The 27,343-nt window shown below is 55.2% G+C and overlaps 2 protein-coding genes across 3 annotated transcripts in view; one reads left to right on the top strand and one right to left on the bottom strand.

Moving 5' to 3' along the window:
* The window catches only part of Cux2 (cut like homeobox 2), a 191,819-nt gene extending 181,368 nt beyond the window's left edge, over window positions 1–10,451 (top strand). The window contains exons 19-22 of the mRNA XM_015996833.3: window positions 1,082–1,351; window positions 3,314–3,502; window positions 4,883–5,156; window positions 9,249–10,451. Of these exons, the coding sequence (XP_015852319.1) occupies window positions 1,082–1,351; window positions 3,314–3,502; window positions 4,883–5,156; window positions 9,249–10,065 (1,550 nt within the window). The 3' untranslated portion in view covers window positions 10,066–10,451. The remainder of the gene's footprint in view (window positions 1–1,081; window positions 1,352–3,313; window positions 3,503–4,882; window positions 5,157–9,248) is intronic.
* Window positions 10,452–18,018: 7,567 nt separating this feature from the next.
* On the bottom strand, window positions 18,019–26,370 carry Pheta1 (PH domain containing endocytic trafficking adaptor 1). Of its 2 annotated transcripts, none has more exons than XM_076561398.1 (4): window positions 26,158–26,370; window positions 22,041–22,126; window positions 21,310–21,386; window positions 18,019–20,065 (listed from the first exon to the last, which is right to left on the bottom strand). In XM_076561398.1, exon 4 carries the CDS (start codon window positions 20,039–20,041, stop codon window positions 19,328–19,330), a length of 714 nt encoding a protein of 237 aa, XP_076417513.1. In that variant the 5' UTR covers window positions 20,042–20,065; window positions 21,310–21,386; window positions 22,041–22,126; window positions 26,158–26,370; the 3' UTR covers window positions 18,019–19,327. The 2 variants fall into 2 exon arrangements, with proteins under 2 accessions (XP_076417513.1, XP_042124407.1); XM_042268473.2 differs by lacking the exon at window positions 26,158–26,370 and adding an exon at window positions 23,352–23,553.
* Between the last annotated feature and the right edge of the window lie 973 nt (window positions 26,371–27,343).

Here is a 27,343-nt window from a genome sequence, read left to right as displayed (position 1 = left end):
CCACACCCCACCACCACCCCTTCCCTTCTCTGTTCCCCCTGGAAAGAAGTTTCCACCCACCAGAAGTGCAAAAAGCTTGGGCCTCAGGTGTTTAGAGCTGTGGGATAAACGCGGCCAGTGGAGTCCTGTTGCACCCAACCCCCCCACCCCCACACCCCCACCCCTGCCCCATGATCACACTGGCCAACTCTCTAGAGATCAGGTGTTGTTCTTCTGAGTCTTTCTTAGCTTGGGTCTGGGCCAGTCAGCTGATCATTAATGAGGTCATGGGCAGGGTGGAGCCTGAACTCAGCACGGGAAGAATATGGAAGCTCAGAGAGAGTTGCCTGGAGTCACAGGGCCAGTAGGCAGGGCTGCTGGGGTCCTGGGGGGGTGGCACTTATTTCAGGACATGTGGCAGACCATAAAGAGACCAAGATCCCAGCCCAGGACCAGAGCCTAGACTTGATAACCTCACCTGCAAGGTGGGGATCCAGCGAAGCCAATACCTTGAGTCACTGAGATAATCAGGACGGCCAGCAGGGTTACAAACCGGAGAATGGTATTAGGTGACAGAGTCCCAGGTGACAGTTTCACCTTAGCCAGAGGACTAGAGCTCCCCTGTCAGTTTATAGCTATGAAACAGGGACGGGCTGTTAGGAGACAGGCAGGCTGTAGACAGACAGACAGACAGTCAAAGCAAATGGCAGACTGACAGTTGGCAGAGTCTGATAGGCAAGAGAGGCTGCAGACAGGTGGCAGACAGGTAAGCGGCACTCTGGGGCAGAGGCAGGAGGATTGTGAGTTCGAGACCAGTTTTTGCAATGTATGGAGGCCCGTCTCTCCAAATGAAATTTTTTATAAGAGTCAAACTATTATCATTCATTGGTAGAGTGTTTGCCTAACATAGCAAGACCCTGGTTCAACTCCCAGAACCATAGAAAAAGGAAAAGCTACGGACCACGAGGACCCCTGGATAGTCCCTTCCTGGGATGCACTGTGGGGGCCGCAGGATGCCTTGGTTCCAGTCTCAGCTCTGACAAGCCGTCCTGCCCAGCCACACCCAGTGGCAGTGACCACCCCCCCTGTCTCCTGCCTACAGCCAGCCCCACTGAGCCGGGGTCCTCACCATCACCTCCCCCGAGCCCTACGGAGCCCGAAAAGACTTCCCAGGAGCCCCTGGGCCTGTCGCTGGAAAGCAGCAAAGAGAACCAGCAGCCTGAGGGTCGGGCCAGCTCCTCCCTGGGCGGGAAGTCCTTCTCAGGCAGCCAGGCTGCAGGGGGCATCCAGGAGATGGTGGCCATGTCCCCAGAGCTGGACACATACTCCATCACCAAGAGGGTCAAGGAGGTCCTCACAGACAACAACCTAGGTACGTGGTGAGGCCCAGCGCTGCCTGCAGCCCTAGACCGGCTTTTCCCGGCTTTGAGCAAAGTGCCCCTGGGACTTTCCAGTGACCGCGGGGCCAGCCTGGAGGTTCCATCCAGCCCTGAGCATGCAGGACCCCATGTGAGGCACATGACTCTGACCAGGATTCCTGCTGAGGAATGAAAGGGAGGTGAGGCAGCTTGGCTCTCAAAACCGCCCTGCAGCAGGCCTTAAGAAGCCACCCCCGTGGTGGCGCATGCCTTTAATCCAAGCGCGTGGGAGGCAGAGGCAGGTGGATCTCTGAGTTCAGCCTGGGTTACAGAGTGAGTTCCAGGACAGTCATGTCTCAAAAAGAAAAAAGAAAAAAAAAAAACTCCATTCACTGAAGCAATGATGATGCTTATCCATGGGATCAGGGATCAGGGTGACACCTTCCCCTGAATCACAGATGCATGCCAGCTCTGCCCCCCACCAGGGACACACGCAAATCCAACAACTGTCACTACGGTTTCTGTTGTGAGAGGAAGATAACGTTGTCCCAAAATACCCAACACGAACGAGGCACAGTACTCATTCAGTAATCCTAGCGCTTAGAAGGCTGAGGCAGGAGAATTGCCACAAGTTCGAAGGCTGCCTGGGCTACAGCGTGAGACCTTTTCTCAAAAAAACAAAACAGAACAAAAACAAGAGTTAAAGGTCAATAACAAAGGCTAGCCCATTGGTGGTGGTGGTGATGGCGCACACCTTTAATCCCAGCACTCGGGAGGCAGAAGCAGGTGGATCTCTGTGAGTTCGAGGCCAGCCTGGGCTACAAAGTGAGTTCCAGGACTGTTATACAGAGAAACCCTGTCCTGAAAAACAAACAAAAGAAAAGAAAGGGACAGGAAGGCTAAGCAGATGTTCAGCTGATGAAAGGCCTGAGTTCCAATCCCTGGCTATGTTAAAAACCAGGCATGGGGGCTGGAAAGATGGTCCAGTGGTTAAGGATACTGGTTGCTCTTCCAGAGGACCTGGGTTCAATTCCTAGCACCCACATGTGTAGCTCACAACCATCTATAACTCTAGTTCCGGGAATCCAATGCCCTCGTCTGACCTACTAGGGTACCAGGCATGCAGTGGTGTACTATGCATGCATCCAGACACATAAATAAAAACAAAAACAAACAAGAACCTGGCTGGGCATGGTGGTACACATCTGTAACTCAGAGTTAGAGTTGGGGCAGAGACAGACAGATCCCTGGCCAGCCAGGAAATGGTGAGCTCCAGGTCCGGTCAGAGATGCCGTCTCCAAACCTGAGGCTTAGAAAGCCTTTGAGGAAGACACCCAAGTTTGACCTGTGGCCTCCATGTGAAAGTGGGAGCCGGGTCTGTCCTGCATCCCTGTCATTGGTACTTGAGAGCCTGGGGCGAGAAGATCACAAGTTTGAGGCTAAGCCTCAGCTACAAAGCAAGATTCTTCTCAGAACGCACCAAGTCTAAAGAGGGACAGGAATGGCAGAAACAGGGCTAGCATGGAGCGTGCCCGACATGCATGGGACCTGTGGTTTGACCCCGGCACCCTCCCCACCAAAAACAGTCTATAGCCCTGATGCCCCGGGGCAGGCGTTTCTCCAGGCTGATCCCGGGGGATAGAATTAATGGATCAGAGGTCAAGACGCATTTGAAATTTGGATAGAATCCGCTAGGGTATCCTGGGGCGGGGGGGGGGGGGGGGGGAGGGGGTAACAAGCGTGTGTACAGTACAGGGTGTCTGCTGGCAGGCTGGCGGGGTGATCCCCTGGGAATGAAGAACTGTACGGACGGGAAAGTCATTTCATGTTGTTACCGTCCCATGCTGATCCTCCCCAGTGTCTCGTGCGGAAGGAGACCTGGGCCACCCTCCCTGGCCTGCTCCTCCTCTGACCCTCCTGGGAGTGGGTCTCTGTGCCTGGCCTGGGGTGACAGTTGCCCTCTGCCCTGTCCCCAGGGCAGCGGTTGTTTGGCGAGAGCATCCTGGGGCTGACACAGGGCTCCGTGTCGGACCTGCTGTCGAGGCCCAAGCCCTGGCACAAGCTGAGCCTGAAGGGCCGGGAACCTTTCGTACGTATGCAGCTGTGGCTGAGCGACCCCCACAACGTGGAGAAACTGCGAGACATGAAGAAGCTGGAGAAGAAAGGTGAGGGCCAGGCTGGGGTGGCCGGGTAACCAGGTCCCGACCACGCTCAGAAGACCCCCGTTTTGCAGCAACCCAGATACTCACATCCCCCACCAAAATCACATGTGGCGTCTCTCGTGCCGTCCACACATCCTGAAGTGGCACACAGTCTTTTTTTTTTTTTTTTTTTTTTTTTTTTTGGTTTTTTTTGAGACAGGGTTTCTCTGTGTAGCTTTGCGCCTTTCCTGGAACTCACTTTGGAGACCAGGCTGGCCTCGAACTCACAGAGGTCCGCCTGCCTCTGCCTCCCGAGTGCTGGGACTAAAGGCGTGTGCCACCACCACCTGGCTCTAACTAGCTCTTATAACTTTAACCCATTTCTATTAATTTACTGTATGCCTTGTGGCTTTATTTGTTTGTTTGTTTTTTCGAGACAGGGTTTCTCTGTGTAGCTTTGGAGCCTGTCCTGGATCTTGCTCTGTAGCCCAGGCTGGCCTCAAACTCAGAGATCCGCCTGCCTCTGCCTCCTGAGTGCTGTGATTAAAGGCCTGCACCACCACCGCCCGGCCCACCTTATAGCTTTATTACTGCATTTTCATATTGCCCATCCTGCTTGCTCTGCATCTGGCCGGTACCCTCCTTCTTCCCAGCATTCTCTCTGCCCCCCCCCCCCCCAAATCCTGCCTAGCTATTGACCATTTAGCTTTCTTATTAAACCAATCACAGCGACATATCTTCACACAGTGTAAAGGAATATCCCACAACAGCCTCTGGAGAACTTTCTAGATCTAAACCATAGCAGAGCTTTGGTTCACATTTTGCTGCTGTGACGTGGCACCATGCATCCCACAGTAAGAGGGTTTATTCAAAGTGGCCCCTCAACACAGCAAACTGTTCTGAAACTTAGTGGCCAGACTGTTTTTTTTTTTTTTTAAATTTATTTATTTATTATGTATATAGCATGTATGACCAGAAGAGGGCACCAGATCTCATTACAGATGGTTGTGAGCCACCATGTGGTTGCTGGGAATTGAACTCAGGACCTCTGGAAGACCAGTCAGTGCTCTTAACCTCTAAGCCATTTCTCCAGCCCCAGACTTCCAAATAGTATTGCTGGCCACAGAGCTCCCCGTTTTGAGCGCCCTCTGACCGCAAGCACCCCCTTATGGCCTCTGGAGTGGCTGTGCCCCGGGAACCCCCGCTAATCTTAGCTGGCCTCAAGAGCCTTAGAGCAGGAGACAGGCCAGCATCTCAGCAGAGCCAGGGGAGCGGGAACAGGACGGGAGTGGGGGCACGGAGGGGGGACTCTGCTGGGCTGGCTGGCCACTGACCCTGCCACCCCCGCCAAGTGGCGAGCGTGCGGTGCCGGTGGCCCACCAGCCCGCCCCTTCTGCCCCCCAGCCTATCTGAAGCGCCGCTACGGACTCATCGGCACAGGCTCGGACAGCGAGTCGCCCGCTGTGCCCTCGGAGTGCCCCAGCCCCTGCCAGCAGCCCCAGGAGCTGAGCCTCCTGCAGGCCAAGAAGCCCCGCGTGGTGCTGGCGCCCGCCGAGAAGGAGGCGCTGCGGAAGGCCTACCAGCTGGAGCCCTACCCCTCCCAGCAGACCATAGAGCTGCTCTCACTCCAGCTCAACCTCAAGACCAACACTGTCATCAACTGGTTCCACAACTACAGGTAGCCTGCGGGCGACACTGGGGCCCCGAGTGGCGGAGAGAGGGGGCCGTGGGGACACGGGGACGCAGAGGGTCACGGGGGACACAGAGGGTCATAAGGAAGGCCCCGGAGGCTCATGGGGACACCTGAGGGTGGTTCAGGCCAATGGGGCTGCAAGCTGGATCACGAAGCTGTTTCTAGATTCCCGGATGCACTAACTCTGTCACCTCCAGTGGAGGGACCCTGGGCCCCATGTTGGAAGCCGTAAGCAAGGACCACGGTGCATCCCCCATCCCCACCCACCCACCTACCCCCCCTACTCTGTCCCTCCCACTCTGTGCAATGGCCTCTAGGAAGGAACAGATCGGGCCAAGATCTGAGGCTTCTCTAGCTGGAGCTAGCTAGGGTCCCATGGTCTCTCCTTCTCGTGAGACTGAAGGAACACCTGCCCTACTGAAGCCTCAGGCATGGCGGTTCCTCTAAGCATGGATCCTTTCTTTCCTTTCCTTCTTCTTTTTTTTTTTTTTTTAAGATTGATTCATTCTTATTTTATGTGCATTGGTGTTTTGCTTGCATGTATGTAAGAAGGTGTCAGATCCCCTGGAACTGGAGTTACCGACAGTTGTGAGCTGCCACGTGGGTGCTGGGAATTGAACCCAGGTCCTCTGGAAGAGCAGCCACTGCTCTTGACCCCTGAGCCATCTTGCCAGCCTGCATGGCTCCTTTCCTAAGCCTTTCCACTCTCCAGGACGGGTCTCAGAGGTCCCAAGTGCTGTGGCTTTAAGGCCACAGGGCTTCCCGAGGCTGCCCTAGGACCCCCTGAAGGAGGCTTGGTGGAGATTGTAAGGATCATCTCTGAGGCCCTACTCACCATTTCTCTGAGCAAGAAATGTCACCGGTGTCCATGTGGCACTGTGGAAGAGAGTCTATCTGTCCATTCTGGGGGCAGAGAGCTGTCCCAAGATCCCCAAGAAGGAAGAAGGGAAACATGTAGGATGCACACGCCCTTCTCCCCAGCCTGCATGTTGGCATCATACACATCTTAGCTGTGTGGCCTTCGGCAGGTCACTCAGGTCACTGCCTGTACAGCAGAGCTTTGTACCCAATGCAGACTGTAGCGCAACAGGAGACATGAGTCCTTTTTTTTTTTTTTTTTTTTTAATTAAAGCTGCTCGGCCATCGGCTCAGGCCTACCACGGACTAACTCTTACATTTAAACTCCGTCCATTTCTGTTGATCTCTATGTGGCCACGTTTTTCCGTGGCTTTACCTGTGTGTCATTACATGCTGCTCCCTGGACGGTGGTCTGGCGTCTCCTGACTCAGCCTTCCTTTCCTCAGAATTCTCCTTGTCTGCTTATCCCGCCTATACTTCCTGCCTGGCTACTGGCCAATCAGCGTTTTATTTATCAACCAATCGGAGCAACACATTCACAGCCTACAGAACGACATCCCACAGCATCTCTCCTTTCTGTCTAGTCAGAAAGGGTTGAACTTTAACATAGCAAAACTACATATAACAAATACATATAGCAAGAATTACAGTTACAAGATCTAGTCAGTTTATATTTGGCAAATTCAAAGAAAATATTCTATTTATCCTATATTTGTGAGTCTAAAGTTTCACATCTACCTTATCTTTTATCATAACCAAGAAAAACCATAATTATAACTCTCTAGTCTTCAGCTACATCAAAGACCCCAGAAGGATATAATATTACCTAAGTAAACAGGAAGAGCACTGTAAGCCACTTCCAAAAGAGACATGAGTCCTAGCAGCTTTCTCTTGTCCCCTCCCGAGTGGCAATGGGGACATCATCTCTGCTCCTCATTTCCCATAGGAGCTGAGCATTCCATCATTATCCATCGTGTTCATTCAAAAACATACACACAGTGAACTGGACTCTGGAGATCAGGGGTTCAAAGCCACCCTCCCAGAGTCTGATAAGCATATATACATCATGAGCCAATTAATTTCACCTTAGCCTGATTAATATGGCAGAAGAGAAGGCGTAAGGGCTTAGGGAAGAGAGAATCTTGCCTCCAGAAAACTTGAACAAAGAGGTGATATTTGAGGTGGGGTTTGAAAGATGAATAAGAGCAATCTCTGAGTTCAAGGCCAGCCTGGTCTATGTAGTGAGTTTCAAACCAGCCAGGGCTGCCTAATGAGACCCTGTCTCAAAAAAGAAAGGAAAACCAGGCTTGCCATAAGGAGGGCCCTGGGTCCCATATGTACTACAAGAAAGAAGTTGGGGGCCAGGCAACTCTGACCAGAGAGCTGGCCCACACAGTCATGAAGGGTTGGTTGTGATCCCCAACTTTCACATTTTTTAAAGCCATACATTGGGCCAGTAAGCTGGCTTAGAGGGCTCCATCGCCTCCTGACAAGTTTGACAACGTGAGATTGATCCCCAGGACCCACGAGACTAAAGGAGATTGCCAAGTCCCACAAGGTGCTCCCTGACTTCAGACACAGACACACATAGATACACTATGGTGTGTGTGTGTGTGTGTGTGTGTGTGTGTGTGCGCGCACACACACACACACACACACTGGATAAACAAATGTAATTTAAAGTTTAAAAAGAAGAGACACATACGTCTGTGACCCCAAATCTGGGGGGGGAGGGCAGAGACAGGAAGCCCCTAGGCTTATTGGCCAATCAGTCCAGCCAGTGTGTGAATACCAGGTTCACGGAGAGGGTGACTGTCTCAAAAGCTAAGGTGAAGAGCGATTGAGGAAGAACCAGACTGACCTCTGACCTCCACGGCCCCCAACACTTTGAAGAGGAAATAAGGTGTATGAGTACTGGCGGAGGCACCTCCCTAGTATTACCTTCCTATGGCTGTGAGAAAACACTGACGAAAAGCAATCTTGGGGAGGAAAGGTCATTTGACTTATACATCAGGTCATGGTCCATCATTGAGGGAGGTCAAGGCAGGAACTGAGGCAGAACCCATGGGAGGAGCTGCTTATTGACCTACTGACCTGGTTGCTCCCTAGTGCATGCTTAGCTAGGTTTTTGGTTTGTTTGTTTTTTTAAGATTTATTTATTTATTATGTATACAGATCTCATTACAGATGGTTGTGAGCCACCATGTGGGTGCTGGGAATTGTGGGTTTTTTTTGTTTTTGTTTTTGTTTTTGTTTTGTTTTGTTTTTGAGACAGGTTTCTCTGTGTAACTTTGCGCCTTTCCTGGAACTCACTTAGTAGCCCAGGCTGGCCTTGAACTCACAGAGATCCGCCTGCCTCTGCATCCTGAGTGCTGGGATTAAAGGTGTGCACCACCACCACCTGGCTGGTGCTGGGAACTGAACTCAGGACCTCTGGAAGAGCAGTCAGTGCTCTTAACCTCTGAGCCATCTCTCCAGCCCTAGTTCTGTTTTTTTGTTTTTTAATTATACAGCGCAGACCCTCCTGCCTAGGGATGTGCCGCCCACAGTGGGCTGGGCCCCCTTACATCAATTAACAGTCAAGTCAATCTCTCACCGACACGGCATGGCAGGACAGTCTGATGGAGGCAGGTCCTTCAGACGAGGTTGCCTCTTCCCAGGTTAATTCTAGGTTGTATCATTTGGACAGCAAAAACTAATCGCACATCACCCGGTGTGGACTTCTGGCCTCCTCCCCCACTCCCTCATGTACACACAGAAGTCTCCGTTAGAGCGGCAGAAGGAAATGTGAATGATGACGTAGTGTTTGCTGGGTACCTAGTCTGTCCCAGGTACTAGAGGGAGGGAGGCGGGCACTGCCCTGACCAGCTGCTGAGTTACACAGTGTGACTGGGTCTGCAGTGAGCTCTGGGAAGAAGGAGCAATGGGTGTTGTTAAAGAGCAGGATTGGCCGGGCAGCGGTGGCGCACGCCTTTGATCCCAGCACTCGGGAGGCAGAGCCAGGTGGATCTCTGTGAGTTCGAGGCCAGCCTGGGCTACAGAGCGAGATCCAGGACAGGCTCCAAAACTACACAGAGAAACCCTGTCTCAAAAAACAAAAACAAAAAGGACTGGGAAGCACAGCGGTAGACATGGGTGTTGCCCAGGGTGAGGGTGGCATAGGAACACTGCTCTTGTGGACCGGGTCTGGGGCCAGCAGCGCTCTTGTCTCTGCCACAGGTCCAGGATGCGTCGTGAGATGCTGGTGGAGGGGACACAGGATGACCCAGACTTTGACCCAAGCGGGGGTCCTGGTGTCCTGCCACCAGGCCACACCCACAGAGACCCCACCCCGCAGAGCCCTGACTCAGAGGCTGAGGACCAAAAGCCCCCAATGAAGAGCCTGGAGCTGCAGGGATCTGAGAGCCCCGCCCCCCGAGCCGCCCCCCGAGCCGCCCCCCGAGCCGCCCCGGACAGGGCGCTGGTGAGGATTAAGCAGGAGGAGGAGGAGACAGAGGTGGATGAGGACAGCCAGCCCCTGGATGTAGGGGATCCAGACAGAGGGGAAGGCAGCCCCAAAGAGGAGCAGACCCCCCCTCTGGGGAACACTGGACTCCCAGAGCTGGTCCCCAGGCCCTTCCTTTCAGAAACGCCCAACCCAGGCTGCCCTACCTTGCACACCCCCGGAGAAAAGGAGGTTGGCGAACAGGTTCACTCAGACCCTGTGGGTTTCAAGTCCGCCTCGGAATCCTCATGCTGCAGCCTGGAGGGGCCGCCGAACTCACCCTCGGCCCTCTCTTCCCCGGACCTCATGACATCATGCGCGTCACCCGTCCCCTCCTCCTCGGCCCCCATCTCCCCGTCCCTACCTGGCGCCCCACCTGCCAAAGTGCCGAGTGCCAGCCCCACTGCTGACACAGCTGCAGCCTTGCACCCCAGCACCAAGGTGAACCCCAACCTACAGCGGCGGCATGAGAAAATGGCCAACTTGAATAGTATAATCTACCGGCTGGAGAGGGCTGCCAACCGGGAAGAGGCCCTGGAGTGGGAATTCTGAAGGGGGGGGGAGTGGGGGGCGAGGGATGGACCCCAGCAGTCACCTTCGCTCTCCTTTCCCCCCTCCCTCTCCCAGATGGGGGTGGGGCCAGAGAGGTAAGAACTCAGCCATGTAAATGTGGACAGCAATGTTAAGCCGTTTACGTTTATTGTTGTAACGCTAGTTACCTGAAGTTGTGTGTGAGCAGATGCCACCGCCTCTTCTTTCTGACGGCCCTGCTGGTAGGAGGCACTGGGATCCTGCCCTTGTCCCCCTCCCCCGTGGGAGGCAGGAACAAAAAAACGGCACCACATTTCTCACCCAAAAACTCCAAACTCTTTTAGAAAAATAAAGAAATATTTATAGACCTCTTTCAGCTATTTTAATAAAGGATCCTTTGGAATTTATCCCCAGCCGATGCTGTTTTGATATTAAAGAGAGTTATAAAATCAGATGCTGTCACTGCTGCTGTGGAGCAGACACAGACGCTGTGTGATTTTTTTTTTTTTTTTTTTTTTTTTGCCATGAGATGAGATTAAAAGACAACTGTTCAAAGCCATCGCAAAGCACTCTTAAGACGGACCAAATTCAGAAAAAACCCTTGGACTGCGGGTTTTGGTGTTTCCTCCCCCACGCCTGTCTGTGAGACACAGCACGATGCCACTGCCCTTCCAGAACCCATAACGCAAAGAGAAAGTCCAAAAGACTCTAAATGAAAACCTCCATGCTGCTGAGGGTGGGACCATGTCGCCGGCGGCCTGTCTGCAGCCTCCAGGTCGCAGGAGATGCCGTCGCTGGTGGAAATGTTGCCCTTAGCGAATGTCGTGTGTTTCACAAAGGCCTCCAAGCCCAGGGTTAGAAACCTTCTGTGGACAGACAAAGTGTTTCCGGAACCTTTGGGAAAACTGGGGTGTGGGGGAGGTGCTCAAAGAGGGTCACTTATGTCAGAGTGACCCTGGCTCCCATCCTGAATCGTGGCCGTACTTGGAAGTTTTCTCCTAAGGTCTGAGCAAGGCCACTCCATTCCAGAAAACCCTGTGGCTTCCACCTCCCTTCCTTATTTCTAGAAGGGAAAGTGTTGCTTCACCGAAGCCCCCCCAAAGCTTAGCAACCAGCTCTGAAAACTAGATCCATCCAGTCAGATACCTCAACTCTGTTTCTCACCATCTTCTGAAGTTAACATCGGTGCATCTCTGGAACGTGTCCAGGAGTCTGTGGAACTCGGTAAGGCCAAAGTCACTACGACAGGGCCACCATATCCCCCCGCCTCTTGGTCTATTTTCCTACACAAGACCTGCTTGGGATCAAAAAAATGTGACTCCTCCGACTCGGAAACAGCCTTCCTCCAACCTGATCGGGATTTCCAGGGAGAAAGGTCCCAGGGGATGCGACGGCCTCCGTATCAGATCGGCTGTTGAGTCTCTCCTGCTTTTATTCCTTTTTTTTTTTTTTTTTCCACGCTGTGGAAGCTGAACTGGCCGTGATGATGAATGTGTGGGCATCTCTGTCGCCATTCCGTGCTCGAGGGACAAACAGCTCTTCCGATGCAGTGACTATCTTGAAATCATGTGAGCCTAAAGTTGGCCACCAGAAAGGAAAAAAATAATAATAATGTTCTGGAATTTCTAACTGTCATGTGCCCAGCCAGGCTGCAGACAGATGACATCCATCAGGCCCCGGAAAACCTCGTTTCCACACATAACCCTGGCTATGCATTGAGAAGTTTTCCACTATATACATTTTTATCCAGAGGAGGGTATTTTTATATTTTGACACTAGGAAACCACGATGAGTGTTCAGAGGAATCCATTCTGGGACAAACAAAGCCTGTCTCGGCCTCCGTTGCTACACACACACCACCCCCACCCCCAGGGAGACCCTGCCACTTTTCACCGGGAAACTACCTGTTGAGGTGGTCCACGCCACACGTCGATGCGACCCAGCAGAATTCACTGCGGCTTTAGTGCGACGGGATTTGGTGTTGACCTTTGAACACAGAATCCTGGTTGTGCGGAAGCCCACGGACCTGCAGCCAGATCCATCCAGTTCACACCCTACGACGGTTTGAAACAAGCAAACGTACACACAAACTGTTTCTATGAGCGATTGATGATGATGAACTTTGTCTAAAATTTTACAGGAGGGACACATTCTGTAAACACGTCCCTAAATACAGAATTGTATAATAACCCTGGGTGTCCCCATTTGTTCTGGAGCTGGGGTGCAGGATGGGTTCAGAGTCGGTCCTCAGAAGTGTCGTACAAAATGAGTTTGTTTGTTTTTTTTAATTTTTGTTTTGCAGGGTTTTGGTGGTGGTGTGTTTTATTTTGTTTTTTTAAGACAAGGCCTCACTATGTAGCCCAGGCTGGCCCGGAACTTATACAGATATGCCTGCCTCTGCCTTCTGAGTGTTAGGATTAATTTCTTTATTATTATTAGGGTTTGTGTGGTATGTGAGTGTGGATACGTGTGTGGAGATGAGAGAGCAACTTGCCAGAGTTGATTCTCTCTGTGGGTTCCAGGGAATTGAACTTGGCCGTGAGGCTTGCATGGCGAGTGTCTTTTCCTCCTGAGCTCCCTCACCAGCTCAAAATCATATATTTAAAAATTAGGCCTTTTTTGATTGCTTGTTTGTTTATATATTTATCAAGACAGTGTCTCGCTATATAGCCCTGGCTGGCCTGGAACTCAGAGATCCGCCTGCCTCTGCCTCCTGAGTGCTGGGATTAAAGGCGTGCATCACCACCATTGGCTACATGATTTGGTTTTGAGAGAGTCTCATGTGACCCGGGATGCCCTCAGACTCACTCTGTAGTGAAGGGTGACTTTGAACACCTGATCTTCCCTCCTGAGTGCTGGGATTATAGGCATACACCACCATGCCCAGAAATACTGTTTTTTTAACTGAGTACCAGCAGTCAGATATGGGGGTGTGTCCCTTAAGTACTTCAGTGCCAACTTCTGAAAACTCTAAACTCTGGCTGTACTGGGCCACCATCCGTGGTGACAACGGCCAGCCGAGGAGTGGCCTTTCTCGCCCAATGGCCTGAATAGGAACTGTAGCATCTGGTTGGTGACTGAGTGCAGGATCCCAGCTGCTCGGAAGACAGCCTGGGGTTGGAAGCCCCAGTGTGGCCTCAAGGCTGGGTGGTTGGACTCTGGGGCCTGGGACTAGGGGTCAAGATTGAGCCTTGCTTTTATACCTGTGCCCACAAGCCAGGACCCTCAGCCGGTCTATAAATGGAGTGAGGGAATAGGTCTGTGCTAAACGGGCCTTCCCCAGACAGGCACAGCACTGCCCCTTCCCAGCCCTGTCATGCAGGCCTCAGTTTCCACATCTGTAAAGTGGGGTGTTTTGCAGCAGTAACTCATGGTGCATTCTGGGGTGGCGCGGTTTGGAATTGTGGGGAGCTGGGTACACCTCTCCAGTGTCTGAACCGGGAGCTCGACAACCATGTGACTGTCATCTGAAGCAGGGGGTGGGGGTGGGGGTGGGGGTTGTCTTGTCTCATGCCTCAACCATCCCTCACCCACCCATGAACCAGAGCCACATGGAGTAGCTCAGAAGGTTCACTGGTAAACCCTTCCATAACCCCTGGTTTCCACACATCCTCTCGGGGGAGGACTTGCTGACTCACTGTCCCCACCATGGCTGGGAGAACTTGCCTGAATCCCGAAGGCCGCCGGCTCCCAGGCAACATGGGGTGGGGGTGGGGAAGCTGTCCCATGAAGGGTGACCTGGCAGGCTGGCCCAGGCAGGCGGCTCTGAGTCAGGGAGCCAGACTGCCTGGTTTCCATACCAGCCCCACTTCTGAGAGCTTTGTGGACACGAGAGAATGCCTACAAGCTCTCTGTGCCTTAGTTTCCCCGGACTGTAAAGTGGAGATGGCCACGCTATCCATTTCCTTACCGGGCAGCTGTAAATTTCCGATTACTGGGGACTAACCATTCTGGTCCCAGGTCACCACTCCTGGGAAGGCTGAGAGACCGATGGGACAAGGTGATCTATTCCTGTTATCCTAGCTACTCAAGAAGGTGAGGCAGGGGGATTCCTGAGTCTAGCCATTCAAGAACAGCCGCCTGGACAACACGGCAAGACCTTCTTGAAAATTCAAAACAAAACAAAAACCTAGTCAAAAATCCACATTCTGGGACCCCTGCAGGGAATGCAGGCCTGGGATGTTACTTGAGACCCTACAGTAGCCAGTTCCTTGTCAGCTCTGGGGGCAGGGGTTCCTTTGGGGACCATCAGCTTTGGTGTCGACATCATGTCAGCTGAAGTAGAAACTTGAAGGAAAACACCAAGCTTTGGAATTCTGATCTGGGGGAGAGGGAGGGGAGAGGGATCAGGAGGGACTGGGGAAACCTGGAGGCCTTCCTGGAGGAAGCAGGTTTGGCCGGGTGCAAAAGAGAGAAGTGAGCTGAATGGGGGGTGATTTGACGTACGTTCGTCTAGCTAGTGTTTATTTAGCGACTACTGCGTGTTCCGTGCCTTGGTAGAGGTACCAGGAGGGAAGTGCATAAGGCCTGGGGTCCAGGAGTTCTTCATGAAGAGGACACCTTGACACAATGAACCATGACGGGAGACGGAAAGGGGTCCAGAGGGAAGCGAGCGCCGAGGGTACCGTGGGGCCAAGAACCCACCAGGAAGAGGCCAAAGGAGACTGCAACGTGGGGAAGGGAGCATGGGAAGGAGACGGAGGCCTACTTGAGAAGCACCATGGGGCATGATGGGAAGCATGCTTCTCCAGAGGGTACTTACTGGGGAGCTCCAGCAGGCATGAGTTGGGGGGTGTTGCATTTGGATTTGCCCCTTTAGCCAGGTGGGCCCCTCTGCCTGCCCTGACTCACCCCTGCTCCCATCTGAATGAACGATTGTATTCTCCCTCACTTCCCCCACCCCACCCCATCTACATCCATCTTTTTGTTGGTTTTGTTTTGTTTTGTTTTTTTTGAGACAGGGTTTCCCTGTGTTGCCTCAACTGTCCTGGAACTCGCTCTGTAGACCAGGCTGGCCTCGAACTCACAGAGATCCGCCTGGCTCTGCCTCCCGAGTGCTGGGATTAACGATGTGCGCCACCACCGCCCAGTTGGGTCCACCTTTCTAAAGCTCGGCTCTCTACAGCCTTGGTGGGGTTAGTTGCTATAGAAACCGGGCCTTCACTGCACCCAGGTGCAGAAGCCACCCCAAGACCCAAGAGCAGTGGGGCGGGACAGAAGTGACCTTGTCCAAGGTGACCCACTGGGGAGCTAGCCTGTGACCCTACCCTGAGGCACCCACAGGCCAGCTGGCCTGTGCTGGTTTCTCCCTCATCGATCACTTAGGACTCCTTTTCCTCATCTGTGAAATGGCTGTGACTGGAGACCGGTGCTTGAACTCACTGACTAGAGGTACTGTATGATGCTGCCCACCTTCGGTGGCTCCCAGTCCTGAATGCTTCTCTCCCGCAGCCTTGAGGCGTGAGTCTGAGGCTGGCCGCCCCCTGCCTCAAAGCTCCATCCCCAACACCAAAAAGTAGACACAACAGGCCCCCCTGGACTGATTTTCCTCAGGGTTCCAGAAATACTGTCCTCTCTGCCTGTGTGGCTGTGCCCAGGCAGGTTGTGGATGACAGTGATGTTACCAGCCAAGGCTCTGGACGCACTCAGCCCGCAGCCCAGTGGGGGTGCTCCTTTCTTTACCACCCTAAATCCGTACATCACTGCCATCCTCATCCGTTGAGACCCCAAGGCCCACAGGCACGCATGCCCACCATCGCGATGGATCCAAAGTTCGCCTGCATGTGGCTGTGGTCAATTAGTGCTGCTGGGGACACACATGCACACCGAGGCCCTCTCAGGTGCCTGTGTGCTGTCCGTGGTTCTGTCTTCGCCTCTCTGAGGAGCTGTCCGTGCGCTGGGGTCCATCCCCCCACATTTCCACCGTCGACCTTGGTCACTTTTTTTCTGATGGGCACTGGGTGGCCCCGCGCACATCTCATCGGCCGAAACTGGGTCGGGGGGGGGGGGGGGTCATTCTTGGGCAGTCAGATTTGCAGCAGCATGGCTGATCCAAGTGAATTAATCACTTGGGGTGGGTGGATGCTGCGCAACCTGGCCTGAGTGTTCCTCCATCACTGGTGGCTTCTTAGAACATTCCTGACCCCACACAGTGCCTCTAGATCTGTCCCTGCACATGTCAGCACTGACTAACTGCTCCCAAGGCCCCCCCGTCACTCGAAGGAGTGTTTTGGTAAGGGCATGCCTGTGACCCTGCCTCATGGAGCAGCATCCCACCCCCCCCATCCCCCGCCACTACTACCCCAATCCTGTGCCCAGCAGGGACAATAGTCACCAGCGCCCTGACTCAGTCCCCACAGTCAGCTATGGCCCCAAGGGGAATGGGAGGACTCCATGTGTGCTACACCCAGGAGCACATGGTCCCCTGACCTTGATTTTTTTTGGGGGGTGGGGGGGACAGAGAGTGGAGGAGTCTCAAGACAGGGTTTCACTGTATAGCCCTGACTGTCCTAGAACTCACTCTGTAGACCAGGCTGGCCTCGAACTCAGAGATCTCCCTGCCTCTGCCTCTCGAGTGCTGGGATTAAAGACGTGTGCCACCACCATGGCCCAGTGGCCTTGATGCTCTATTTTGTGAATTTAAACATGGGTTGTTCAGGTTGCTCAGTTCACTCCAAAGCCAAATGTGCCTGAAGGTACTTAACTTTTCCAGGCTGCCGAGGGAGAGCTGTGGTGCATCCTGAGTCTACGCTTGGAAGACCCTGGGCCTCAACCACCGCGTTGGGCCACCCTGGGCCTGCCCCTTCCCTTCTGTAAAGCCCCCCTGAGCCCAGTGAAGAAGTGGGGACCCAGCAGTCACCACTGCCTTAGGGGCAGGTACCCAGAAGACTGTGGACAGTGTGTTCCAGTCAAAACCATCTTCCACAGGGCCGTGGTGGCGCACGCCTCAATCCCAGCACTCAGGAGGCAGAGGCAGGTGGATCTCTGAGTTCGAGGCCAGCCTGGTCTACAAGGCAAGTGCCAAGACAGCCAGAGCTGCACAGAGAAACCCTGTCTTCAAAAAACAAAACACAAGATGTGGGGCGTTTACCCACCAACCCTACAGTTCCCCAGAGTTTTCTTGAGTGCGATCAGCAGGAAATATTAGATAGAAGGATATATTGCAGAGAATCTTGCGGAGATAAACAGATAGAAAATAAAGGACAGCCTCGAGAGGGCCTGGGACCTTTTCCAACAGGCCCCGACTGTCTCTGGCCCAGGGTTTTTATAGAGACGCCAAGGGGTGGAGCAAAAGACCTCCTCCCCCAGCACAGCCAAGTGCAGACCATCTCATACACCTGCACTCAGGCCCGTGGTCCTGATCATCCTCTATGTGGACCTGCTGGGTAAAGCCACGAGGAACCCGAGAACGGGCTCCCACAACAAGAAAAACCCTGGTAGACATTACTAATCAATTACAGACTTTCTCTCAATTTTCATGTGCCAGGATTCTCTGCAGTCAACCCCTGAGCTACCAGGAACAGGCCAATAAGGGTTTGTTGTTCAGACAAGGTATCACTATGTAGCCCAGGCTGGTCTCCAGCTAGAGCGCTTCCTGCCTCAGCCTTGATTGCTGGGACAGATGTGTACTGTCATCAGGCTTTGTCCCTTTCCCATTTCCCATCCTCCCAACCCTCGGGTGGTTGGGCCCACCCACATGTCAATCATCTGCCCATCTTTTTTTTTTTTTTTTTTTTAAATGCCCTGTGGTCCTCCATGTACCTGCTAAGGGCACCATCAGCCACAGGGTCAGAGGTTGACATCCAAGTTGACGCTCCAGCCGTGTGGCCTTGGCAACCTCTCTGATCCTCCGTTTCCCGCCTCACAAGATGAGGCCAGTGTCCTCCCTAGGTGGTGACAGGGCTGCCTGGCTGAAGGGCCCACCGGGCACATCCACTGTGGATTCCGTGGGGAGGAAAATAATACAAGCAGCCATCACTTGACCAGTTTTTATTCTGGCCCTCGTACCCTTGTCCATGACCGACATCTCTCTTAGCCCGACAATCAGCTGGACCTCATCTTTGTGCTTTTAGAAAAGAGGGCATCTCTCCCCCTGTCCTCCCACCTCCTGCCCCCCCCAGTACCTTTAGTCTACGCCTCAGCCCTCCAGCTGGGCCCCGCCAGTAAGTCCTGAGCCCCACCCAGTGGGAGAGTGGAAAAGACAAGGGAGCAAGTCCCCAGAGGCACCGGGACAGAGTGCGAGGTAAAGGCCAAGTCAGCTAGCAGTGTCTCCAGCTAGGGCCGGGCTCCCTGGGGACAATGCCAGCCAACAGTCACAAAAGTGGGGGGGAGGGGAGCGGGACACTAACCTTCACTGCTGGAGAAAGACAGACGCAACAATACCTTCCATACTTCAAAGCAAAACCCCCCAGCCAAGCCCTGGTCCCCGAGCCAGCAGGGAGCCAAGAGGCCCTGGTGGCAGATGTACCTACAGAACCCCGACCCGACCCGGGGCCTCCCAGGACAGAGGAGCGATCGGGGCCAGGGTGAAATCTGTCCCCGTCTGATGCAGAGATTGGAGTGACAGTGTCCTCCAGTCCCCAGGGGCAGGGCACTGAGGAGGACTGTAAACAAGACCCAGGTGGGGCAGGTTGTCCCGCCCCACACTCTGGAAGAGATCCAGCACTGTGGTGAGTGAGGATGGACCCAGCAGCAGGGGGGCCCCACTGGTGATCTGGGTGGCGGGGAGCAGAAGGGGGGGACTCTCCTCCCGCAGGCATGGAATCAGGCATGGAGGGGACTGTCTCCTCCAGGTGAGCCTGCCAGGGAGCTAGGCCACAGCCCAGGCCTGGCGATCAGGTGGCTCTGAGGCCCCGCGGAGCTGGGAGGGCCGGCCGGCCTGCCTGCCAAGGCCGGGCAAAGTCTGCCTCAGCTGGTTCCAGGCCAGAGGCCTTGGGGACCTAATCCAGTGTAAGCTCCACCTTCTTTCTACCTGCTGCTCCCGGCCCACAGGAGCAGCCCAGACAGCAGCTCCTGGGCCCAGGCCTCCTCCGGATCCTTGTGAGGCCCGGCACCAGGTGAACCCTGGGCCAGCTCCAGGCCTGTCCTGGGGCGGAGTTCTCTAGAAACCAGTTGCTTGAGCGCTTGAAGCATGTTCAGGTCCCAGGTTCTTCTTGGCAGCAAGTGCCACGGACCCCAGAGATCGGGTCTTCTGGGTCACATGTCCTCTGTCCCCTGGCAGCCTGGTTGGAGTCTGTGCTTAGGGCCGCTTGTACTCAGGCTTCCCTCACAGCCAGTACGCCCCTTAGGGCTGGTCCTGGGTCTGAGTCCCACCAGAACCAGAAGGATGCCAAGGGCCCTCCACGCCAGCTAGGCCAGCCTGGCCTCCACGCCACTGGCTCCTGAGGGCCCTCACCTCCAGCCCATACCGCTCATGCAGCTGGGCAAAGGACGCCAAGGGCCCGTTGGACGAGGCCCTGCGACGGGGTGGCGGCGGTGGGCGCTGGGGGGCTGCAGCCGCGGGTTGCTCGGGCAGCGCGCTCCATACGGCCCGGCCGTTCTCCTTGGGCCGCGGGTTCGCGACCAGGCTGGGGTTGGCGGGGAAGGCGTTGGCCGGGGCGCCCTCGCGCATGGCTGCCAGCTGCTGCTCCAGCTCGCGCACCACCAGGCGCAGGTAGTGGAAGCTGGCCCGCGACAGCGCCTTCACCCAGCCCTCCAGGGCTGCCTGGCTGTCGGCCGCCAGCACGTAGGACCGCGAACGACCTCCCGAGAAGCGCACCGCGAAGGCAAACTCCTCCCGGGCGTCCACCAGCTCCACCGTGCACCCCTCCAGCAGGATGACGCCCAGCGGCTCGCGGCTGGCCTCCGCCTCGAAGTAGAAGAGCATGTTGCCCCGCAGCACGAACCAGCGCCGATGCGAGCCCGCCCCGCGCCCGCCCCGTTTGTGCAGGAAGCCGGCGTTGTCCACGGGCGCGTCGCAGGTCGCGTAGAAGGCCAGGCTGCGCTCGTTCAGCTTCATGGCCGAGAGGCCTGCGCTGGTCCCCTGCACCAGAGCTGACGTTACTCCCGAGATCACCAACTCCGGGGCCATCAGCTGCCACCTTCCAGCACACCCACCCCAGGTGAGTACATGGGGATAAGACTCGAACCCAAGTCACATACACACACACACATACACATACACACACACACACACACACACACACACACACACACACACACACACACACACACGGCCACTAGGAGCCCTCCTCCTGCTGCCCTTGACTTGGGGGAAAGCATTAAGCATTCAGAGCCAGCTGGACACTTTAGCACAGGTTAGCTCCATCTGGCAATGAATGACCTTGGGTGGCCTGGGCTGGTGTTCTGGTTGCACCCATGAGTCAGATGGGGAAACAGAGGCACAGTGAGCAAGGTCAGCCACAAAGCCAAGGTCACAAAGCAAGTTGGCTAGAGCCTCTGCGGGTCCCTGGAGGTCCCAGTTCTGTGACGCTGTGGTTAGTAGGTCAGGTTGGTGAGAGAGGGAGCCACAGAGAAGAGGTAGAGGGAACAGTGAACACCAAGGTCCTGGGGTGAACACCTACCGCTGTGAGGCAGGGGGATCAGAGGTGGATGGGAAGAGGAAGAAAATACTCACGCGGTGAAACACCTCTGAGAAGATAACCCAGATAAAATGCGGGCGCAGCCCAGACGGACAGGGAGGCACAGGGCACGCTAACATATACCTCCCCAAAAGTACACACCGGGGCAGGGGTGGGTAGCAGGACTTATTGGGAGGTGGCACATGGGTTAGAAGTGTGACCACTTGGAGGACATCCTGCATCCCGTGGTCACAGCCTCCTCACCTTGCTCTCGGATGGCAGCCATACTTTTCAAGGGACGTAAAGAGCCTGGAATGCGGCTGGCACTCAGCTAATGCCCACCCCTTCTGCCTGAGTGGCAGGCACTTGCCAGACGTCAGGAGGAATGAGGTCTGGGTGGTGGCTCTGTGGGGCCAGTCTGTGCTATCTGGCAGGTGGCGGGAGAAATGGCTGCCAGGCAAATACTTATTTTCACGCCACCCACACGGCAGCCAGGGACAGCTTCCTGCCGAGCCAGAGGCTGAGGGCCTGCCTGTCCCTCGGTCCCTGAAGGCTCTGGTGTGTGTATAATCTCTGCCTCCTTGTGCTGTGTGGCTCCTTTAGAAGCCTGTTTCTCTCTGCGTGAGTGACTCAGGCATCCCTTCCCAAAACAGTGCCCGGTGCTCACTCCCTCACCTCCACCCCACCCCCCACTCTGCTCACTCACTTCACAGGTCAGCTCAGGCCCCAGGCTGGGTCACTTCGGGGCGCACAGTCAGCCTCTCTGGACCTCCAGTTCTTCATCTATAAAATGAAAGCAAAACCGTCTTAAGGCAATGAGACTGGGACCCAGGGATGCGGGCCCTCGACCATGGTCACCGTTAACAGTATCCTCTGCTTCCCTCAAGTCAGTCCTGTCTCAGTGAATGGTGCCTGGTGTTCCTCTCTCTAAATCACTGAGGCCAGGGGATCCCCCCGCCCCGCCTCCTCCCCCCTCAATCTTCCAAAGCAGTGGCTGTCTAACTCCACTATCTCTAGGTCCCCGGCCACGTTCGCTGGGACCACTGCAGCAGCCTCTTCGGCTGTCACCTGCCACCACCTTTACCCCGTCCTATCTTGCCACCTCAAGGTAAGATCACCTCCCTAGGGCCCTCCCCTGGGCCCAGAGAGGGATTCTTAGCTCTCCTAACTTCTACTCACTTCTCAGCACCACCCCCACCCCCAGCCCCCCATCTCAGCCCCTTTCCCAACCTCAGATCTCAGCCAGGCGGGCTGCTTTTCTGTCCCTCGAAGGCACCAGACACTTTTCTGCATCAGGACCTTTGCCCCTGGCTGTTAAGACTCTGCCTGGGGTGCCCTTCCTTACCATACGGTAAGGCTTCACCACTGCCTGGGAGGAGCTAGCCTCCAGCCATAAGAGACCACCAGGCACTCCACTACACCCCGGCTGAAGATTACCTGGGTCATTCATGCCTGCTCCGGGAGGGGAGGGTTTTTCTGTCTGGATTTGAGAGCCCAGGGGTGTAGCAGGAACTCTTGGGAGCCTACAGGACAAAGCAAACCTTTGTCAACAGGAGGGCGCTGTGAAGTGGTAGTTAGTCACCATCCCACGTTCACGGATGGGAAAACTGACCTGCCCCAAGAACAGGGCTCAGAGCAAACAGCCCAAGTCGGGCACTAACCTTGGGGTCGTTCTGTCCCACCAAGACTGACAATAACTTGCCTCCAGCCCATCAGCCACCCACGGCGGCTGCTCAGATGGAGCCACCCTGGCCCAAGGTCACCAGCAGACAGAAAGCGCACGGCCAGGTTCCCGACCCTTACCTGCTCCAGCTGAGCAAAGAAAATGAGGCAAGCTCTAGCTTCCTCTGCGGGGAGCAAGTCCCCCCCGCCCCCACTTTCCCAGCCACCCTGCTCTCCCTCAAGTTCAGAGTCTGCTGAGGGCACCACACTACTGAATCAACAGGGCCTCGGCCTGATGCTTTAGGGACCAAATTCCTGTCCAAGTTGGTCCAGGGTGGAAGACCAGTCACAGCCACTTCCCAGACCCCAGATGCCTCGGTGGGCTTCACGGAGACTCAGAAGATGAAAATAAGGAAACCCTGTGACACACCGTAGGGCGAGTATTCTTAAGTAGGCTAAACACCCAACGTGGACATGCACACCTGTCATCCCATCCTGAGCTACACAGCAAGACCCTGTTTAAAAAACAAATAAAAACGGCACATGCCGGGCACGGTGGCGCACACCTTTGATTCCAGCACTCGGGTTGCAAAGGCAGGTGGATCTCGTGAGTTCGAGGCCAGTCTGGTTAGCATACAAGAGTTGCAGGCTAGCCGGAGCTACACAGTCTCAAGACCCTGTCCCAACAACAACAAAATCCCCCAAAAAAGGCAGGGCTGGCCAAACAGTTCGGCGGATAAAGGCGCTTGCCGCCATGCCTTCCGACCCGAGTTCGATTACTGTAAACCACACGGCAGAAGCAAAGAACCGACCGCTGCAAAGCTGTCCTCTGACCTCCACACGCGCGCGCACGTAAACAAAAAGATCAAATATTAGAAGACTTAAGACAAGTGATGAGCCCACCACGCGAGGGGTTAGAGCGGGCTCCAGAGCTAGGACTCGAGGGAAACTGAGGCAGGGCACCACCGCAGAGCCGCAAACCCGGGCGGTGCACCACCGGGCCCGCGATGGAGGCCGCGGGCGGGTTCCCTGCGATGGCCGCGCGGATTCCCGTCCCCGTCGCCGTCCCCGCCCACCCGGTCTCACCTGGCTGCGGGGCTGGAGCGACGGTCTGTCCGTCCCATGGCCCGGAACCGCTCGGGGGGCGGCGGCGAGCGGGCGCTTTGTCTCCCCGCGGCCGAGCGCCGGCGACCCGCGGACGCCCCTTTAACCCTGAGCGGCCCGCCCTGGACGGGCCCGCCCCCCCGAGCCACACACGCCCGCCCATTGGTCAGCCCCCACAGGCCCCGCCTCCGGACTGGCCACGCCCCCACGCGCGAGCCTGGAAACCACTCTTAAAGGGACCGTGCTGGGGTCGGGAGTCTCCCGAGGTCTGTCCTAGAAAAAACGGAGGATCTGAGCCCAGGAGAAACTAGCGCAGCTTCAGAAGTTAAAGACGCAAAGCTGGCCAGACGGCTCAGCGGGTAAAGGCGCTTGCCGCCAAGCCTGAGGACCTGAGTTCAAGCTCTGGGACCTATAATGTGGAAGGCTCCAGAGGATTGATCCCCCACAAGCTGCGCGCGCGCGCGCGCGCGCGCACACACACACACACACACACACACACACACACACACACACACACACAGAGAAATGTAAGAAGAGCTGGCTGTCCTAGTGCAGCGGCAGGTGGATCTCTGTGAGTTCAAGGCCAGCCTGGTCTTATGTATCCAGGCTAGTTCCAGGCTAGCCAGGACTCCCATAATGAGACCCTGTCCTTAGGAAAAGAAAAAAAGTTTAACCCATGGCGTTTCTAGACAAAAATCAACACAGATCTGTTGTTAAATGTGAGGACACCAAGCCATCCCAGCCCTTAGCCCAGGTGAGGAGGGAAAGTTCTGGAAGTGAGCAGAGTTGGGGGTTCCCCAGAACCACACCTGTGTGACCACACCTGTGTGTGCCTTCCAAACAGTACCTCGGCTTCTCTGGGCTTCCATGTCTTACCCATAAAAAAATAAAGACAAGGGTAATTTTCACAGGGTGTGATTCAGCGGTAGGCTTTCTCAGTAAGTAGGAACTGCTAGAGTTTTACTTTTTTTTCCTGCCCTTCCCAAAATAACACGGTTCCATCTCTCAGAATCCTTCACTTCCTGTTCTTTCTGCTGCCTCCTCCTCCTCCTCCTCCTCCTCCTCCTCCTCCTCCTCCTCCTCCTCACTTCCTTCAGCTTTCCTACCCAGGGCCCTCCTAGCCTGCGGCCAAGAGCAAAGCAGGACCGACCAGGATCCCTGCTTCATTCCACATCGTCTCACCAGCACCTACTGTATGCAGCCTGGTCCAGAGAAGACATGGCCAGGCGTCCACCCACAGTTCTAAACGTTGTGTGTGGTGTGAGGGCGGGAAGGAACAGGCAAGAGTGGGCGCCGCGCTGAGACAAACTCCCAGGAACTGCCACGGGGGAGCAGCAACCTAGCGGGATGTGTGAGAGCCTTGGGAGACCTGCAGGAAGGGTGTCCCCAGCGGAAGGAACAGCACGTCCCGAGGACCCAGAGAAGAGCAGTGTGTGAGAGCAGGAAAAAGAGGTTGGGGCTGCAGGCTTTTACTAGGACACATTGCATAGGATCCTGCGAACTTGGGGAACACTTTGCTTTCAGGCACGCACGGTAGCTCACACTTGTCATCCCAGCAGTCGGAAGGCGGAGGCAGGAGGCTAGCTGCAAAGCCATAGCCACATAGCAAGACCCTGTCTCAAAAATATATTTTTTTTAATTAATGTAGTAGACCAGGTTGTCCTTGAACTCACAGAGAGCATCTTGCCCGCCACCCAACTTTGGGGTGATTAATGGCGGGCACTATGATACCTGGCCTGTGGAGGATTTTGAGCTGAGATGCGGTCTTTAGGGGGCTGTAGGACAAGGAGGACGGCTTGGGGGCCAAGCACGAACCTTCCGCAGTGATCTGAGCAAGTGGTGATGGCGACTTGGAGGACCGTGGGACAGCGGGAGTGGGGAGCGGGCAAATTGTGTGTGTGTTTTTACGCTAGATGCACAGTTTGCTGGTGCCTTCTATGTGGGGATGAGAGAAGACGCAGAAAGGGAGTTAAAACGAATCCACGTCTTTGGGCCTGAGTAACGGACGAAACAGGAGAGTCTGGAAGGGGAGAGTCTAGAGTGGCTGTCACCAACCTAAACTGGAGCAAGCAGGGATCCATGTTGAAAAATAAAGCCCAAGAGCCGGGCGGTGGTGGCGCACGCCTTGAATCCCAGCACTCGGGAGGCAGAGCCAGGCGGATCTCTGTGAGTTCGAGGCCAGCCTGGGCTACAGAGTGAGTTCCAGGAAAGGTGCAAAGCTACACAGAGAAACCCTGTCTCAAAAAACCAATCAATCAATCAATAAAAAGAAAAAGAAAGCCCATTCAGTACCTCACACCACAGGCTAAGGCTGACATCAAACAGACCTCAACAGAAGAGCAGCCCTGCAAAATCTCTAGCGGACTGAAGGTGGAAGGCACTGGCATGTGTGAGGCCCTAGCTGGATCCGCTGGCCGGAGGGGAGTCCCACCCTTCCTGAAGGAGGAAGGGAAGAAGGGAGATCCTTAGTCAATCAATGGTCAGTTGTTGATCTGTCAATCATCAGTCAGTCCTGTCCGTCAGTTGTCACTAAGTCTGTCCTCAGAAGTCCTCAGTCAGTCAGCCTTCAAATCTTCCTTCAGTCGTCACTTGGTTCTCAGTCGGCTTGGTGAATCAGTCAGCTGTCAGCCCCTCGGCTCACTCTGCCTGGCATCAGTCAGGCTAGAAGTCAGTTGTAGGTGTTCAGAAGTCAGTCATTAGCCAGTCTGCCCCCAGCCGGTCTAGCACGCGTGAAACCCCAGGTCCCAGGTCCCAGGACCACCGTCTCCATTCCCCAGCCCTAGCAAACCTCAGACACTTCTCTGTCTCTGTGGATTCCACGTGGGGATTTGCAGAGTCCGCGTCATCCGCTCCTCTCCACCCGTTTCCCTCTCCAGGGCTCAAGGCCAGTTCACACGGCCGCTGAAGTTGGCGTCTCCACCCTCTTCCCGCCGGAGCAGTGTCCCATCCATCATTGGCATGGAATGCACTTTGCCTATCTCCCCGTCCACTGAGGGGCCTTAGGCTGTCTCCACCTTCCGGCTGCTGGGAGCAGCCAATTCGTCTGTGGCTGGGGACTGGAGATGGGTGGAAGGGACCATGAATCAGAGATGCCAGAAAGGGGAATTTGGGAACCTACGCTGGGCTGTGGCCACAGAGATGGTCTTGCCTCCAGACCACGTCTCAAATGCAGCACGCCCCCACCTCCGCAGTCACTTCCCCTTCTCGAGGCTGTCATTCCTCGTCAGGACAGCGGGTCCTTTCAGCTCTCCTTCTCCTCCTTGGGCCCCCCTGGGCTCTAGGCTCCATTCTCCATGGAGCAACCTCAGGGCTCCTTTTGAAGCTGGCCTCAGAACAAATGCTGCCATTTGCTTGGTCAGAGGCATGGCATGGTTCCTCACCACCCCAGAACCAAGTCCGCCAGCCACGAAGCCTTCCTTGCACTGGCCCTGGCCACTCCTCCGGCCTCCTAGCACAGTTTCCCAGTTTCCTTTCTCCTTCCCCCGCCCCCCCCCCCCCCCCGCTACCTGCCCCTCCCCCCCATGTTCCAGAATGTGCTCTGCCCCAGACCTCTTCCTCTCTGCTGTTCCAGAAGACTCCCCACATCCTCCAAGACTTGGCTACCCATTCTGATTCCCGAAGCTTCACTGGGCCACTTCCTCCTCAAAGAGGCAGATGACCCCCCAGCGCTTCGTCCTGAGTACAGTTCCTTCCTTCCTTCCTTCCTTCCTTCCTTCCTTCCTTCCTTCCTTCCTTCCTTCCTTCCTTCCTTCCAGTCATTCACTCAGCCAGTAGCATTTAGAGAGCACCCTGCTGTCCCAGGTACTCAGAAAAAAAAGTAAAAAACAAAACCAAACAAAAAACAAGCCACCAGTGGTGGTGGTGCACGCCTTTAATCCCAGCACTTGGGAGGCAGAGGTAGACGGATCTCTGTGAGTTTAAGGCCAGCTTGGTCTCCAAAGTGAGTTCCAGGACATCCAGGGGTACACAGAGAA

Source organism: Peromyscus maniculatus, chromosome 23 (genome assembly GCF_049852395.1).
Source record: "Peromyscus maniculatus bairdii isolate BWxNUB_F1_BW_parent chromosome 23, HU_Pman_BW_mat_3.1, whole genome shotgun sequence".
Taxonomy (NCBI): Eukaryota; Metazoa; Chordata; class Mammalia; order Rodentia; family Cricetidae; genus Peromyscus; species Peromyscus maniculatus.
This window is presented reverse-complemented; position numbering and strand designations above follow the sequence as displayed.

What these genes read in the sequence shown, in the direction of transcription:
- Pheta1 (XM_076561398.1), bottom strand. Translation starts at nt 20,041, where the DNA reads ATGAAGCTGAACGAGCGCAGCCTGGCCTTCTACGCGACCTGCGACGCG.